Source organism: Folsomia candida, unplaced genomic scaffold, assembly GCF_002217175.1.
Source record: "Folsomia candida strain VU population unplaced genomic scaffold, ASM221717v1 Fcan01_Sc002, whole genome shotgun sequence".
Taxonomy (NCBI): Eukaryota; Metazoa; Arthropoda; class Collembola; order Entomobryomorpha; family Isotomidae; genus Folsomia; species Folsomia candida.
In genome coordinates, this window is record NW_019091194.1 from 10065520 (window position 1) to 10083683 (window position 18164).

The 18164-nt window shown below is 36.3% G+C and overlaps 1 protein-coding gene and 1 long non-coding RNA gene across 2 annotated transcripts; both read left to right on the top strand.

Moving 5' to 3' along the window:
- The first annotated feature begins 234 nt into the window (after positions 1 to 234).
- LOC110844634 (solute carrier family 35 member G1) lies at positions 235 to 2497 on the top strand. Its single transcript, XM_022090880.2, has 6 exons — positions 235 to 646; positions 748 to 889; positions 953 to 1059; positions 1126 to 1324; positions 1661 to 1710; positions 1779 to 2497. The coding sequence occupies exons 1-6, from the start codon at positions 641 to 643 to the stop codon at positions 2247 to 2249; spliced, it is 975 nt and encodes a 324-aa protein (XP_021946572.1). The 5' UTR covers positions 235 to 640; the 3' UTR covers positions 2250 to 2497.
- A 13968-nt stretch (positions 2498 to 16465) lies between these two features.
- On the top strand, positions 16466 to 17068 carry LOC118434232. Its single transcript, XR_004833847.1, has 3 exons — positions 16466 to 16581; positions 16813 to 16903; positions 16974 to 17068. It is a non-coding gene; the product is annotated as an uncharacterized LOC118434232 (long non-coding RNA).
- The last annotated feature ends 1096 nt before the right edge of the window (positions 17069 to 18164 follow it).

Consider the following 18164-nt stretch of genomic DNA (forward strand, 5'->3'; position numbering starts at 1 on the left):
GTTGTGTGCACCACCTTCACCTTATCTAGTTCAGCTTTATCAAACTATTATTGCATCCCGGATAGGAATGATTTTGTATTCGTTACCAATTCAATTCACTACAATAACCGACTGAAAATTGTGTGCTGACATGAATGCTTAATCAACATAACCAATATGAATACGAGGAATCATTTAATTTTGGTGGTTTGTTACGCCATGAAAAGCAATGCCGTGGATTAAAAAATATTAATATCCACGGAATGATTTAACTCATACGTTCGTTAGTATTGTTAATTGCAACTTGAAGTCGTTTACGTGGAAGACAGTTTAATATGCGTAAAGCACCTTTGGCTGCTTACGTCTGAATTATAAATTTACATCAAGAGCACATCCTTTAAGACATTTTTTTTCTAATGATAAATGACTTTGGTGAAGACTAATTTTGTCCACTTGTGAATATCCCGTTGTCTCGTGAGGTGATTGCAGGAAGTCTTTTCAATTTTCGGATGTTAAAAATAATACATATACACACATAAATCGGTATATCACATTGTTTACATATATTCGTGAAACATTCAAGTTAAGTGAACCTAATAATAATTAATCCGGTTACAAAAGAAATTCTTGTAAGTGCTTAAACATTCAAAATATAATCAACATGAAGGTATGCCAATTTTTTAAGCGTAATAAAACTAATTATATTTATTTCCGTATCTCTTAATTAACAAAACAATAATTATATATGAACGATTTGAACGTATTTAGCTCTATATCAGATCAAGTTTTATGGGGATGTTTCTATGCTTCATCTCTTCTTGTCTGCTTTCGTTGGGAACAATGATGGTGTCAAGAATGACACAATTTCATCCCATAACCAAATCATTTTGGAGATTTGCTGGAACATTTTGTATGTCGCACATATTATAAGGCAATCAAGACGTTAAATAAATTACTACGCGTTCAATTTCAGTGCCTTCAATTTTTGTGGTCATTTACTACGCATTTAAGAAGGAGTCAATTACAGACTCGTTTTGGCCTATAAGATATGATTCGTTCATAGTTTTCGTTTCTCTAGCGGTTAGTTTTTATTTTATTTTTTGTAGATTGTAACCGTATTTTTATTTTCGTCTACAAAATTTACAGTTTCGCAGCTTTTTTGGATGTACGGCAGCAACGCTTCAGTACTACTCGTTGAAGTACATGCCATTAGGAGACTCTTCTGTTATTTGCAACTGCTACCCGATTTTTGTAACTATTTTCGCGAGTGTATTTCTGGGTGAGCCATTTGGAGGACTGTTTATGCTTCTCTCAACAATGGTGACCTTGTGTGGGGTTGGGATTGGTAAGAATTATTTAAAGTGCATTGTGTGGCATGATAATTAAATTCTTCGTAGTATGAAAATGAAGCAAGAGCAGTTGCACTGAATTAAAAAATAACTGGAGTGCATTTTTAAATATGTTTGATTCAAATGCACTGCGCTTCACACTTTTATTAGTTGTTCAATCAATGACAGACGCAGAATAATAATTCTTAATTGATGGCAATTCATCAAATAAAATAATAATTTAACATGCGTGTTAATATGTGCAATCTCCACCTGGGTGGATTCATGTTTGTGTTTTGTACAGTAGGAAACTTAAACAAAGATTTAACCATTTATTTAAATATTGGTTGCAGTATCGAGGCCCCCGTTTATTTTTGGAGGCGAAGTTAACTCGGAGTTATTGGTATATATTATCACAAATTAATGCTTGTGCTCCTCATGAACCAGGAGTAATAACTATTTTACTTGCAGATTGGTGCTGGATTGGCCTTAGGATGCTCGATTTTTATGGCGATGGCAATTGTGATGATTCGACACCTGCATCAGATTCATCATTGTATCACATTAGTTGGATTTGGGATGTTTGGAACGGCTGAGGCTGGAGCTCTTGCGTGGGGCTTCAATGTTCTCGAATTCCCCTCGCAAGACATTGACATACTCAAAGCGTTTGCAATTGGGTTGTTGTCTTGTGGAAGTCAGTTGTTTCTCATTTTTGCGTTGAAATGCGATAATGCAGGCCCTGTCGCACTTGTGAAGAGCTCGGACGTTCTGTTTGCGTTTTTATGGCAAATGGTTTTTATTCAAACCTTTCCCGACTTGATAAGCATTGTCGGAGCAATTGTCATGATGTCTGGAATTTTTCTATGTGGGTTTAGAAAATATATAGATTCTCTTGAAGAGAACAACGCGACCAAAAAAATGTTTTGGTTTGTCCTAAAATAAGCTGTAGTCTAAAAATTAAGCTATTTTGTTAGATTCCATTGAGCAATTAAGACTGATTTATATGATAGATATAAATATATACATATGTACATAATTGTGACGAGTGGAAACGATATTTTATACTCAATTACAGTTGCCTAAAGTTTCCATTGCTTTAACCGGTATTGTGTTCCTACTATTTAGATTTATTGTGTTTTGTGGTATGTGCATCTAATAATTATTTTACAATAAAAATGTGCATATGGAAATTTTGTTGTTTTCTCTACCAGTAATTCACAGTACTTCTGACGAAGATTGATATGAATTACCGCAGAATTTTACTTCACGGAGTTTACCTTAAAACAGATCAACAGTATTCCAATGCTAAAATAATTCTCATTCATTTTTAGTAATATATATTTAACATAAATGAATAGTGTGGTGCAATTAATTATATAAGTATATCGTAAAACCGTCGAAAACCTCTACAATTTCTGCTAAGTAACTTGCTTACATACGTGATCGCTGTATCGTATACAGTTTATGGATATTCTTTTGTTCTTCGTGTCAAATACGCAAGTACTACTAGTTAACTAATTGGAGTTCATATCATGACTCACCACAGTATTTTGTGTTCCATGCATAGTTTGTGGATGTATATCACCAGATTGCATTTCATATATGTACATGCTTAAGATTAGCTTTACCCAAAGACGTTTAAGACACATTGTGAAGAAAATGTGTTAAAAACTCTACGCATTTATTAGTTCTTATATTGAAATAGTCGAGTATACGACTACCATTTGTGCTGCAGATGATCATTCAGCTATTCGGTTTGGAAGAGTAGCTTCTGGATATTTTTGTTGCCACCTGCGCAATGGATTGGTATGTGCAGGTAATTATGAATGCTCAGTTGCACTTTGGGACAAATTGCAGCGTGAGAGAGTTAGAAAGATACGTCACTCAACTTTAGCTCTGGCCTGGAATAAATAATGAGGTCACACCGCCATCATCTCCCAGCAGGTAAACTCACAAATGAGTCGGGTCACTTAAACTTTGTCCATTAATCTATTTAAATTTCAATCCTTGTTTCTCCAAGAACAAAGAACGGGGAGGAGATTTTTCGAATGCGTATTTATGCAGGTATGCATGGAAGTCCCACACAGACCACCGAAACTAATATCTTCTTACAAGGGAAGGTCCCCGACTGCTTATCGTGTCCAGGGTACCCACTATGTTTTTTAGAATCTACTAGGACCCCAGATGAAGGATTCATTAATATTTCCGTGTAAAACTCATATTTAGCGCCACGGCGTGGCGCCAAATTCGCCAAATTTGAATGTTTTTATTTTTGAAACCGCCATAACTTTTGAAATCCTGGACGGATTTTAAAAACTTTTGGCAAAAATCATGACCAGGAGTTCAACTTTCGTATTCCATGAAATTTTTTCCAAAATCATCGATTTTAACTTTTCGCAAAATTTCGAAATTTTCTTAGAAATGGGGGTTCGTCGAAAAAATGCGAAAAATATCTCAAAAATTAGAAATTTTTTATTTTTATTTTTTTCTCCAAAAATTCGACTTTTGTGATCATTTTAAGCATAAAAATTTGAAAATCCGACATAAACTGCAAAAGTTACGAGGGTTTGAAATTGGTCGAAAATGCAAATTTTTAAGTTTGGCGCCACGCCATGGCGCCAAATATGAGTTTTACACGGAAATATTAATGAATCCTTCATCTGGGGTCCTAGTAGATTCTAAAAAACATAGTGGGTACCCTGGACACGATAAGCAGTCGGGGACCTTCCCTTGTTAGCTATACACGTTCTTACTATATGTAGTACTATGTATTATTACTACTATTCCCCCAATTAGCTTAAAATCTGTTTAAAGTTCCAGGTTCTCCACCGACACATAATGGACCAAAATCAAATCATGACTGCTCTCCAGTGTTCATGGGGAACACTTATTACGAGCAGGACCAACACCGTATCAAAGTGAGTGAGAATAAACCGTTGCAAACGAAATGTAGCAATAGGGTGAAACCACATGAGATAACTTTTTATAAGGGAAATATTTTACGTAAATACCATCCCCACGGTCATCGTACGTCAAAACCATGTCGATTTTTGAAATCCCCGCCCCAAAATACGTCTAGAACGTTTGAAAAGACAAAATTCGACATTTTTTGTCCGTCTACACGGTCACACGGTCATCGCACGTCAAAACCATGTCGATTTTTGAAATCCCCGCCCCAAAATACGTCTAAAACGGTCGAAACAAAAAATTCGACATCTTTGAACGTTGGCGTCGTCGCCGTGGCGACGTGACCTTACGACCTACAATGCCCATCTTCGAACTTGCCCGTACTTTTAAAATTAGAAACACGATGGCGAAAACCGCATATCGAAATTCGAATCCGTTCAATAGTTAGAGCACGAACGGACAGACAGACAGACAGACGGACAAGGCACATCCATAATAGGGTTTCACCCTATAATAACGGTGCGAAGGCACATAAATTGAGTCATTTGCTCCTGGTATCTAGGTGAAGTGAGGAGAATGAGAATAATTCATGAGAACGAAATCGTATCGTCCTGGTTTCGGCGTCCTTTTGGGTTCTGGAGTAGGTGTTGGGTCTTTTTGTCCTTAATTCCATTAATAACTCGTCCTCCATATACGGTTCAATCATCATAAACTGTATCATTAAATAAAATAGACGTAATAAGAAAGAAATTTCACTCAGTCCAGAAGCCATGTTGCGGCTATAAGAAATTGCAGGGTGGATGGAATTAAAGGGAGCGAAACCAACCAATTTATACGCTGCGCACAAAAACTCGAATTCCCAGTGCTCTGTTTTGTCCATAAAATGAAGGAAAGCCATGTCTTTTATGTAATGAATACATCATTTTATATTGAATTGGGTATTATTACGTGTCGAATGGAAGTACGAGGATACAATCGCAGAAACAAAATTGTGGAGCAGCTGGACGTGGGCAGTGGACAAGAAGTAGAAACTATAAGCATGGATGCATGGAGGAAAAACGACGAAATTGGTTGTGTGCTAAAAATGACGAAGTCCAATCTCATGCGACATTGCATGAGCAATTGTTGCTATTCTTAATGGTGCGTGGATGTTATGTTGGGCTTGATCGTTCTTTATTGTGCACGTGGAAGAGTTTGTACTGCTAATATAACCATTCCACTCTCAAATACAGGAGCCATTTGGTTAAACTGTTTTATCCACTTGGATAACTACTTTCTCACACCCTAAATTTCACCAGTATTAAATTGCCCAGGTGAATACTTTGCCAACCTTCCACAAAGTCGAATTTAAGAAAAGGTGTTTAATATACATTCATCTTTAGCAAATATACTCGACATTATATGAATTTAACAATTTGAACAAGGCGAAAAAGATTTGAAAAAGTATTATTTATAAATAGGTCTGTATGGTTTGGTTCATTCTTCAATTTTGATAAAAAAACTGTCAACAAGTAGTTCAGAAAATTTGGTTCAAATTTCAATAGAAACTTAAGGCCCGAAAACATGTACTTTTCATGTTACTTGCTGAACACCAATAAACCTGGAGCCACACGTCCTTATTCCTTCAATCTTATGCAATAAGGGAAAATATATTGAAAAGAGCAATGAGGATCCTTCTCCCCCTGGTGATTCTTAACCTCGACATTATTATTACCAATCGCAGTACGCAAAAACGATTCTAAAGAATTGAAAGGATTTTAGGACCAATGATTCCATTCAATATTTCGTAAATACAATTCACGATTCAAAGGAGAGTATAAGCCTCCGATTTAAGGCAGACTTCTTCACCCACCAGAACAAAAGCGAACCGTCAAAGGCACATCGAAAATCTGTGTTTACGGATCACTCACACCTTGTCAGGAGAATGGTCAAAAGAACGTATTAGGTTTCGAGAGGAGTGTCACCATCAACAACTGTGCATTCCCAAAGGTGTAATGTATCGAGTAATGGATAATTTGGTGAAAAGGGACGCATATCAACTTTACGATTTGATGACCCATTGTTGGGCTTACTTAAGGGCAAGAACAAGAATGTATTGAATAGATTTTTACTGAATTGAACAGCAAAAGTGTACATATATTTCTATGTAATGGTGATTGCAGCAGTAGGCAGTTTGACTGTGGAAAGACATCGGTCGTGGTGGTAGTCCATAAAGTGAACTGAATAATGCATCGGTCGTAGCTTTTCACATCTTTTCGTATGAATTTTAGAAAAAAGTAGAAAATGTGCTTTGGAATAAAGAGTGGCAACATGATCATCGACAATTGAAGAAATAAATTTTCACCTACGCATCATCAATGAAAAGAACGGTTCAATTTCATTCTGGTTCAACATTGAATTTATATAGGAAGCATAACTCTACAAAAAGTCCTATTAAAGATATGTAGTTACATGGAACCCGTACAAAACTTATCATTTCTTAAATATGTCAATAATGATTTTCATATTTACATCTGCTGCTGGACAAATTCTTCTCATCGACCATTTATTTTTTGCGATGAGTTTTGAATAATAATAATGATATTCATGCCCTTTAGATTTTGAGGAGCAAATTAATCCATAAACAACTTAAGATCATCAAAGCCTGGTTTTCTTTTTCTGATGATGGACTTAAGTGGCCACACATAATTTCGTGTACAAAGCATTACAAATTCTGTCTGTTCCTCAAGCACTTTAGTGAAATGAGCACCAAAGAAAAATATTTCACCTTCTTCCCCAAACAAATAAATAATCTCTCATTTTTTCATCCTTCAGAACAAGCAGATCTTGAGCCTGATCTATTATTCCAGAGTTGCTTCATCGGATGACGGACCACTTGATATTCAGGGGAAATGTAGGTAAATATATTTAACATCTTGTTAATAAACAACAAGCTGCTTTCCTCTGGGATTGCTTAATGATTACCAAGGGTTTTGCTCATTTCACTTCAGGCGGCCTTTCGTACCCCTGCATCCTCACCTGGCAATAATAAGTTTTATACGTGTTTGTTATGGGCCAACTCACTTAACTAATTGCACAATTCCTTTGATGCTGATAGTACTTCCAGGATAACTCACCCGGAGAGAATTTATTCTAATCCTAATCCTTTCAAAAAATGGTGCATACAATCGAGCCCAAACAATTTATGAATGCTTCAGTAGAGCTCGTGTATGTATTTCAGTGGTCTTTATTTTGTGCTTTGGCATGACCACTTTAGTGACCTCGATTCTAGATGACAAAATTTTAAAAGTTTTTCCAACTAAAAAATGTTAAAACCTTACATCAATCACACTTTATCTCGTTTCTATCAGAGTGGAAACTGGAGTGAACGTCATTTAGTGCAGAGTAATCCATCACTTATGCATTTACATATCACTTTCACTTCTGTCTCTCTCCCTGTCCAATCCATATCTCAACCAAAGCGAATTCTTTTAATTAATTTGTTGAAATAAAACCGACTAATTAAAACCTCATTCACTCAGCCAATGAAAATCCATTTGCCAATCACCGTCCAAATATAATTAATAAACATTTCCCCTATCTCGTAAAATGCTGATTTTACAAGGTTTTGCTATTAAGCCCTCTCCCAGTTAAATTCAATTATGAGACTTTCCCATATTCTGGTGCGTATTTTAATTATCATGCATATATTACCGCGGAAGGCCATAAATTTACCCCGTTTATTCACCACTCTCTCGCACAATGTCACAACGCCACTTAATTGTGGTGAAGTGTGGACCTGTCATGTCACTTTGTTGACATACTCGTTGTGAATGTGGTTTGCAGAGGATTAGATTTTTCCATTTCTTTCTTGTTCAGTTATATGAAGGTTATTGTGCTGGGACTGCGGAGTGCATATCTGGTTTTAATGAATGGGCGCAACTCGTAATGGTTGTTTGATTTGTTTGGACATTGGATTATCTCTTGTATGCAATGTGTGTAGTGAGCAAACAACAGCAGAGCTTTCAATAACATAATTCAATGCAATTGAAGGTTCCAAGAAAGAAACATGCATATCGATTGACAACTGTCAGAATTTCAGCTCTCGAAGGCTGCTCTACATGGATCTGCAAGTGGTTTCTAAATTTCCAACCATGTATGAATAGTTAGACTGAACTTGTGAAATAACTTAATGAATTTGAGTTATAAGGTAATGCGTCAACAAAGTGTTGAATTAGACAAACTTGGCGATTGAAATTATTTAGTGAAATAATCCAACTTTCACAAGATGGGTCGGGTTATCGGGTTTCGTTGGGAAGGCCGAACATTTATGTACGTATATGTATGTATCAGTCTACCTGCGAGAGGGGAGATGCAATTCGGTGATGACTATCTAACTTCAGTCCATTTCGGTGTACTTTCACTCATCCTATCTGTTTAGTACAGGTCTCCCGGGGCACTTTAGTCCAGAGCAACGATACTGCTTAAATATAAGCCAGGTTGCAAATACCTAAATGGGGATTGTCTATTTTTGAACTGCTTCATCCACCCAACTAAAAATTCTATGTAGCCAAAATTGTTTGGATTTTATCTTTATCCGGTATGGCTCAAGGGGTAAACTTTTGAGCTAGAAAGTGGAGTGAAGTGAATTGTTCGTGAATGAAATCTGATGTTTCAGTAATTGATGAGATGAAGCCTGCTTGCCACACAGACGAATATGTATGCTTAACAGGTTCAGTTTGACTTGCCCGTCCGTTGACTAGGGTTAGCAGCAGTCAGTCAGTTAATGTAGTTGGCAAAGGGTTGGTTCGTCTATACCGACAATTTCCTCTCAATGTATCATTCATAGGTCAATTATCCCTTTGAGTTAGCTTCATGTCCATCTCTGCATCTCTCCTCAGAAGCGGCGAAAGGGGCGATGTACAGCTCTCTTGTGTTCACTATTATGCATTTCCTTCCTTGCTATTTGCTTAAATGAAAGTTAAGTGCGCCGTACAACAGGAATTACTCAAACTTTCCCCCATAATAATATGTAATAATGCCTTTATGCGAGAGTACATACATTATCTCGTACATACGCGGGGTTGAACATTGCGGTGAATGGTTGAGTAGAACGTATGCCGTTTATTATTTAAAAGAATATTCATTTGAGTCTGTAATGCAACGTTGTACGGATAAAAACAACAGTGACAGCAGAAAGAACATCTTTTAGAACTAAACTTTTTTAGGGTATGTCTGTAAATGCAACAATTCTTTTACACGAGTATTCTATGATGCACAATAAAAGGTCCAAATAGCTTTCTCCCCGACCGTATGCATTCATATCCTTTCGCCGAAATAGTAATGAATTGTCCTAGTCTGACAACTCCCCACCGGAAACATCTATTTGCTATCGGACCTCAATTGAACATTGCACGCACTGTCTCCCTGACTGCTACGTACAGGGAATTTTTAGAACGTGGGATGGTGGGCAGAAGCTGATTAAGAATTCAGAGCACGTGACCCCTTCTCCATTAATCACTCTTCCTCCTCCAACGTCCCCAACGACGCCACGACGACGACGACGACGCGAGTAAGCGATCAAACTTTCAAGCAGAACAGCCTATCTAACACCCGATGATTAAGGCCTACAGCACGGGGGAGCACCATTAAGACACCTCACCGCCGCCACCACCACTCACTCCATGCGTGATCAATTACGACTTCAAATAAAAATAAAAATCCACTTTTCACTTCCCAAGTCGACATGGAAAGTTTTGCTATAAACATTTGTCAAAATATTATCATCATAATTTTGGGGTAATCGAGTAATAATTATTAAAGAGAGTGCCTAAATGTGGCAGTTATTGATATTGGGTGTGTACTCATTACGGCTGAGACACACTTTTATGTGCATGTTTACTTTACACACATTATGTCGATTTGTGGAGAAGAAATAATGACCCCTAATGTCGTTTGCTTTGGGAAGTTGCACACACTTAGCAAATGTTTGGCAGTTGACCATTTGACAGCTGCGGTGCACATAGGCAGGCAGGTTGAGGTGCATATGTATGGATGGATGTAAGTATGTAGAATGTGTATATAGTGTCCTGTTATATTTTATTGTAGGGAACCATGTAATTAGGAAATGTAATTGGAAATCGGAATTGGACGTGGGGTAGAAAGTCGTAAAGAGTGTAGTTAGAAAGAGACATCAATTCAGCTAATTATACGCCGACGACTCCTACAAGCATTATTATTCCTTCAGCACATTTTCCTCTCGTACCACCTCGACATTGCTACTTGGAGTAATCAAGTCCAAAGTTTGTGGTTACCGAGGCACAAATTGCAAAAATAACTGGTACATACATTGGCTCCTTCGTGTGTAAATTGGTTTCACAAAAAGAAGTGCATCGCGAAGAATTCCTAAAAGAGGATGAAATTGATATATATTGTTCAAGAAATATTATATTACAGGCTAAATCACTACTGCAAAATCTGCATTGTTCTGCTAATGTATGCATGACTTTTAATTAATATTTGACATAATATTTGACGTAATTTTGACATAATAGTCTTAATTGTCTAATATTTGGATATTTCAAATGAAATAATTGCTCGACCTCGTAGTATTCATATGCACGTAGATTATACGTATTTCTTAACATATATACCTACATATTCATGTAGGACCAATGGGAAATAGTTCAATAAATGAACCAACAGCTGGGCATATCGGAAAGGGCACGACACGAGACATGGTTTGGGCGTATGGTTGATAGGATGCATGACCGATTGTTTTCATTAAAATTAATCGGAGTGAATTAACAAGGGAGCAGTTGGGTAGGTCGGATCAGTTTGTGTCACATTCACCATCATTCACCTACTGCACAATGATCCTTTGTTGAGACTGGGTGAGCTGTAAACCGAATACGGATAGGTTTAGCATATTATTAAATCAGTTGAATGAAAGTGAGAGTTATGGATGGATAGCATTCTGGTCTGGACTGATGCTTGTGAGTTTTTGACTTGTTATGAGATTGACCCAAGTTACTGGGACGGATAATTATGGAAAAAAGGCTCAAACTCAAAATGGTCAAATTATTGAAATAAGTATGCATGCATACGCCAACTGAGCGTCCATATCATAAATATTATATAGCACATAGCATATTATATATGCAGTTTCGATTGCAAGTATCAAACTCACTGTATTTACATATCCGTGAAATATAACAATTTTAATAATTACCAAACTTCTGTTGTCATACTTTAGGAGCCGATGATGCTGCATATTGTTTGCATAATTTTCAGTGCAATCTGACATGGGACTAAGTCAGCAAATTACATTTAGAATTCATTCATGCAACATTTGCATTTGATGAACATCAAATTTAAATGACGAGGCAGTCTCCGGTGTCCACTTTTTACGATTTCATCACAATGAATATTGAAAATTTAATTTTATCTGCGAATATATTATTATGACCTTTGTACCCCTTTTATTATTGAAAACAGCATTTCGGGATAATATTTGAGCATTTTTTAATTTATGCACACCAAATCAACAGGCACACTTTTATTACTACATATATGTATTTATATAGTTCATCCCATTATTTATCAGCTTGGAATCATGCAGTTCTTCAAGTTTGAATTCAGAAGGTGATATTAACAGCATTCTTTGTGCTGCTGCTATAATCGTGTCGATGATCTTGTAGAAATAATTGAAACTGGAGCGTGCAATTTAGATCAAAATTTCAGATTCTATTGTATTGTGCAGGGGTTCTCCAGGAGGTATTTTGAATGAATCTGCTTACAACTTTGAAACATTTTGAACTGCTGATTTATTCTCAATTTATTTGGGGTCAGGTGTTCATTCCGTCCAGTGATCACATAAAAAGTCGTGCTGCAAGAAAATGCTCTTGTTGTTGTAATCTTATTGGAGACTTGCATCTATGTATATATTTTTTAAATCTAAAACCAGATCAAACTTTCAACATTCAGTTGATACTCGGATATAGATTTAACTCTTTGCCTCCAACCCCCATCAACATTATGTTGAATTGTTGTCGGCATATGAAAGAGATGCTACCTGTGCTCCTGGAATTCAATTTTTATTGAAGCACTCGAGGACTGACTTTTCAGTCATCTATGTAAACGAACATTGTTGAAATGTTCAACAAAACAACATACTAACAAAAAACACAACCAGTGCTGGTGGAGTAGGAAAACATCTAATTAATTTGGAAAAGTTTTCGAGATCATTCGACCCCTTACAAAATTCTATTACAATAGATTATATAATTATTATTAATTATGCATGCGTTTATTTTAACAAGATAGGATGTATTATAAATATATGTACATTATCATATTTTAATGAATTTAACTAATAAACAAAGACATCAATTCGTTAGAAAGTTTAACGAGGGATTTTATTACAATAAAACAATTAGCAAATAAGCGAATGAATAAATAGCAGCTCATTCGTCTTCATTGTTAGGAAGATGCTTTGCTAGACTTTCTCATAAAATTTATTAAACGAAACAAACTTCGACTTTTGGTATCCAAGCAAGCAAGTTAGGTGAAATTGAAATATTTATTTTCAAAACCATTACCATAAGAAAATCACGTTGTGAAACCTTTATTTAAGAGAGTGTGGTGAGTTAAACTCTTACTAACTCCTAATAATAACTTACCTCCTAGACCTCGGAACGGTACCTGAATCAAGTCACCAACACCAGATTTTCTACCTGCCCCTCCCCCCTCAAATCCAAATAATTGATTTATATTGAATATTATTATACAGAATAAATCTTAACGGCAAGCAACATAGGAATCCTGGCTGGTAGTTACCAATAACTTTTCATTTTATTGCAGTATTTATATGCACAATTGTTTCACATTACGACTCACACTTCATCGACAGAATACACTTAAAATAGACCAACAATGTTCCGCACATTGCGACAGGCGGCAGAGGACATTTCGGATATCGACGTTCCCCTAGAACTCAGGGAATTTCGCCCCCACAAATTGTACTATCCAGTTCCCTTCCAGTTCAAGCCATTGCCATCGGAATATGAAGAAACTTGGTTTATATGGAAAGGATTTGGCAACAATTTTGCGCTCCCATTTCTGGACGTGTTATTGGAGCTGGACATCTGTTCGATTGCAGTGGGTGGCGTCACCATGTTTCTGTATTCGTACATTTCTCAAGACATTTCTTATGGGTAGGTCAGTTCGACTTGGCATTACGGTTTATAAATCAATTTACATTGTATAATTCAATTATTTTGAATTTATGACAGCCTCCACTATGTCTGGCCTTCATCTCGCCATGAAATAGAAGATATGTTTCCCCTCGAGAGGATATCAGCTTGCGTTTGGATCAGAGTCTTTGTATTTTTTCGATATTCAAGTAAGTTCAATTGATATGCAGTTGCTGAACAGACAATCCCGCAAATATCCATCCATTGTATGAATATTAATTAAAAATCTCATGTATTCCTAATTGTAGCGAGATTTATGGTGGGAGGAGGAATCTATTTGGTGATTAAGAGCGTGGTCCAAGCTTTAATGAAGAATAGACTGACACCTTTTAAATTCTATTTGTTATCTGGCACAATATTTTCAATGTCTTGTGCTAACAGGTACAGTTTTCAGCGTCCTATTTGGAAATTCATCAACGGACTATGGACTGGACTAGCGATGGCTTTTTGCGAAAGTGTACTTGATACATATTTCTACGCCATTCGTAATATACCTGCATCCGACATGCCGTTTAGGTTGTCATAAGTTAATTTATATTGTGAAATTCTACAGTATGTTTGTACATTTGCACAATATACGGTAGCGACAATGTGACCTTATATGCCGATTTTTCTAGGTGTAAATAAGTTTCAATTATTGTGATCCCTACGGTGTTCATTGCATGTGTGTGAGCGTGTCATCATCCCACCCTCTTTACAGAGTTTTTTCCAATAAATTGGGTTTTGATACATTTTCAATTTTGGGAAACATCAAATGCATTGTATTCGTTTCAACGAGGGGCCAGGAGGGAAACACATCACCGTCACCCGACATGACAAGTACATTACTTTTTTTCTATAATCACAACCAAAATTGCCCCCAAAACGATGAATCTATCGTTTTCGAGAAAATCTAATAAAAAAGCACAATGATTATCAGTGGGATCATCATCTTCATACAAATAAATGGACCTCTTCCCACCCTGCTACAAAAGAAATTCTTTTATTTTAGCTCCAGTTTGATTGAAAATACTGCTGCTAAAATCAAATTTTACATTAACTGAAAGGGACGCTATCACTGGGGACAAAAAGGCATCGACAACACCATGTTCACAAACCCAAAGGAGGAGAATTGTCATTATATAAGTTATTTTTATGAGTTGGTTAGTTTCATAAATTACTTACAAAAGAAAATTGAATCTCGCATTGATCGGGGCTGGACATGGACTTCAAAGGAAATAATGTACAACAGGGCTCATTAGGATCCCCCAATGCCCAATATTTTAGCCCAGCCGTTCAGTATTTTTCCCAGTAAATCCAACCAGTAATCCAACTATAATGCTATTCTGGAATCATCATAAAGATCACCCTTCATTGTCCAAACATAATTTGATAAAAAATTGTTATAACAGATTCCGTATCGGATAAGACAGTGTCACAAAGCCGCACTTGAAAACGTTAATCCAATACAAAATTGGAAGTGCGATCAAGTACACTAATAACGAATTTTATGTGCTAATCGTACGTTGTGACTCATCGTTCGTTTTCCTGCTGTCGGAGCATATTTATACTTTGCAAGTATCTGCTATAACATTTGTTGTTTTACACAAAAATATTTCTCGTCTAGAAAAACTTGATTTTTAATATTTTGAGCATGTAAATAACGGAAATTATCTTATCAAGAACACAGGTTGGTTTGAAAACTAAAAAAATATCTACGGGAGTGGAAGCCATGTATGTTTGTCTTGGTCGTACATACGACAGTGTGACTTATTATGGTTCACAAAACACTTAAAGTGAGAAATGTACATGATCTCATCTCGCCTCAGGGAAGCAGAAATGACTTGGAACCACGACAGATCTTCACTCCGGACTTTGGAGGAGTGGCTGTCTCATGCGTCCCTTTTATTAGATTGGAAATGCTCCTTGATTAACTTCCGTCTGTGGCACAACCAAATCCATAAAGAACGATGGATGTTTAACTTTTTTATCCTGTTACTGGTCACCCTGGAAGACATTTCACTATACAAATATAAACAAATGCTTATTATGAAGGGAAAATATTACAGTAAAAAATACTCCATTGTTCTTCAATCAGCGGGAGGGTTTTTGGGATTGGATTTGAATGCTCATAAGTTCGTGTATAAAATTCTTTGTAGACATTTCATTTCCACTTATCGTACCTTAAACCTCAACTGGAGAAGAAGGGGTGCATCCAATCTTATAACGCTAGCCTAATCTGATCTAATCCAAAGGTGTTTATTTAACTGTCAGAATTTCCACTTTCATCTTGAGATGATGTATAGTGAGTGGGTTAATGATCTGACAGAGTGCATGCATTTCTAGCCTAGTAGCCTCCTTGCATCAACTCAACAAGATTAAAAAATGCATTTCATAGTGTTGTGACCGCTGCCACTGTCACACGATTGCATTTATTAAACGCAATCATACGTATGTATACATTGGATATGTTCTAATAAATAAATGCAAAATTAGAGTTATAAGTCACACTCATTTCAATTTGCCATAAATTAAAAGCACTTGCTTCTTCACTGCACAAAAGGCCAGAACAATTTAAGATTCTAGGCGAGTAACTGGACTTTGGTTTGTACTGGTCGTCAGATTTCCTTTGTCAGCAATAACAAAGTAAAAGTTCCAAGTCATCAAATATGTAAGTGGACCATAGCTCGTATGGACATGCTTAAGTCCAATGTTTTTGGCTGACTGTTGAACAGTTAATTTAGCTTCGATATACAAAACTTCCCAAAGGAAAAGAGAATATATGCCCGTCACACAAGATTAAACTATTCCAGGCGGTTGAAGGAGTAAACAGAATATAAAATCGTGATGACTTTTGATGAATACCAAAGTAAAACAAAAAATCAGCATGATGATGAGTGCTCATGTTTATTTAAAGCACATCATTCTTCTTCTACTTTGATTCCGTCAATCATTCTCACTTTGATTTCGGTTTCTGTTTTCAGCAACTCAAGCAAAAAATACAGAATTGGAGCTGACATGACATGACACCATGCTACTTATTCTGTCCATCTACTTTTCTTCACAAATTGAACTGAACTGACAGTCATATCCAATGGTGCGATGCATGCATGCGAATACGGGAATCAAAGAGTTTAGACGAAAGACGCCGAAAGGTACGAAAAAATTAAAACAACTTCCGATCTTGTTCACTTGCTGAGTAATCAGACATAGTTTTTTTTAGTACAAAAAGGTTTATAAAGCCCTCGAATAATAAAGTTTTGTAAATACACAAGTAGATGACACGGAGGAAATATTTAGTATGACATTAGATTTTGAAATAAATATATTAACTCTTTTGAGCATTTATATACATTATGCTAATTTTAGACTCACAACTTTTCTAGTCTAGAGGACTTAACCTCCAAAAGCTGTATGGACAAAATAAGGTGTGAAATTCACACTGTGAATACAGAAAATCATTAATAATATATTTTGGTAAGAATACATGTACCTAATCGTCACTCTAACTTTATATACTCACATATGTCTTCATTTTTTGCTTTAGTAGACCGATTTTTCCATGTTGACCTTATACTTTATATACACGTGGAATGAAAAAAAACAGTAAAAATAAAACCGCACCGTAAAATGTGTTTGCGAACAGCATAACATATTCTCAAATTGGGACACTCATTCATTTTTGATTTGAAAAAGTTCATGCATACAAATATATAAAATCTCAACTTTTCACAACTACCGTGTTCCTCCTCCGCCTATGCATTTCTTTTTGGGAAATAGTACGAGACTGGAATTTCAACAAATCACAAAAGTGCTCATCATAATGCAAAAGCCATAAAGTTTGGAGATTTGAATTGTTTCGTGGGGAAGAAATTGCATAACTTTCGAATTATTACAATGCATTTACATGCATGCTTTTTAAAGCATAGTGAATTTATTCGGTCAAGCAACTCACAGAAGTACACATGATGAGACAGTCGCAAGGTGAAAATATTCATATATAGCTAACCAGCCCTTGAGCTCCACAAGCTAGAAAACTAGGAAAGCAAGTTCGGTAAATTTTGAAGGGAATAAAATAATAAAGGGATGAAAGTCGTGATGCAAGAGTTCGACAGATGGAGCAAATTCACCACCACAGAAAACACGGATTCGCTGGCTTGGTCTTATTCTGCCAACATTCCTAACTCCAAACAACCGGTTATTCAATCTCTTTTTTACTACATATATGTGGGAAAATGTGTGCAGAAGGCAAGATTTTCTTTTAAAAAAGACTGAATAGAATCTGTCCGGGTTTCGGTTACACTTCATTACTTTGATCTTTTCCATGCATGAAATCTTTAAAATGGCTGGATTTAGATTACCAGAAAGAAGAAATATGAAATGGAGAAAAAAGGAGCATTTTGGGTAAAATAGAAATGCAGTCAGCCATAAAGGGTGGTACTTGCAGGTGAAAATAATTCAAGTGTATGAGTTCTAATGTTGGTCACCTCACAAACTGATTGCAAATCGACCTTCCAACAAACTCATCTATAATCATTCCATAAAATACTTAGATCGCCTTCTCTTTAGCTTAAAATTCACGTAAAAGGTTCGTCGATGGGACCAGACAGCAGACAGATCCGGAAGAAATATAATCCTTAACGCATAATAAGCAGAACACACAAACATGACACGATTAAGGCTGGGCTTGTTTTTAAAGATTGAATATGAGCTGATGTGCTGTGACAGCCGTGTACGA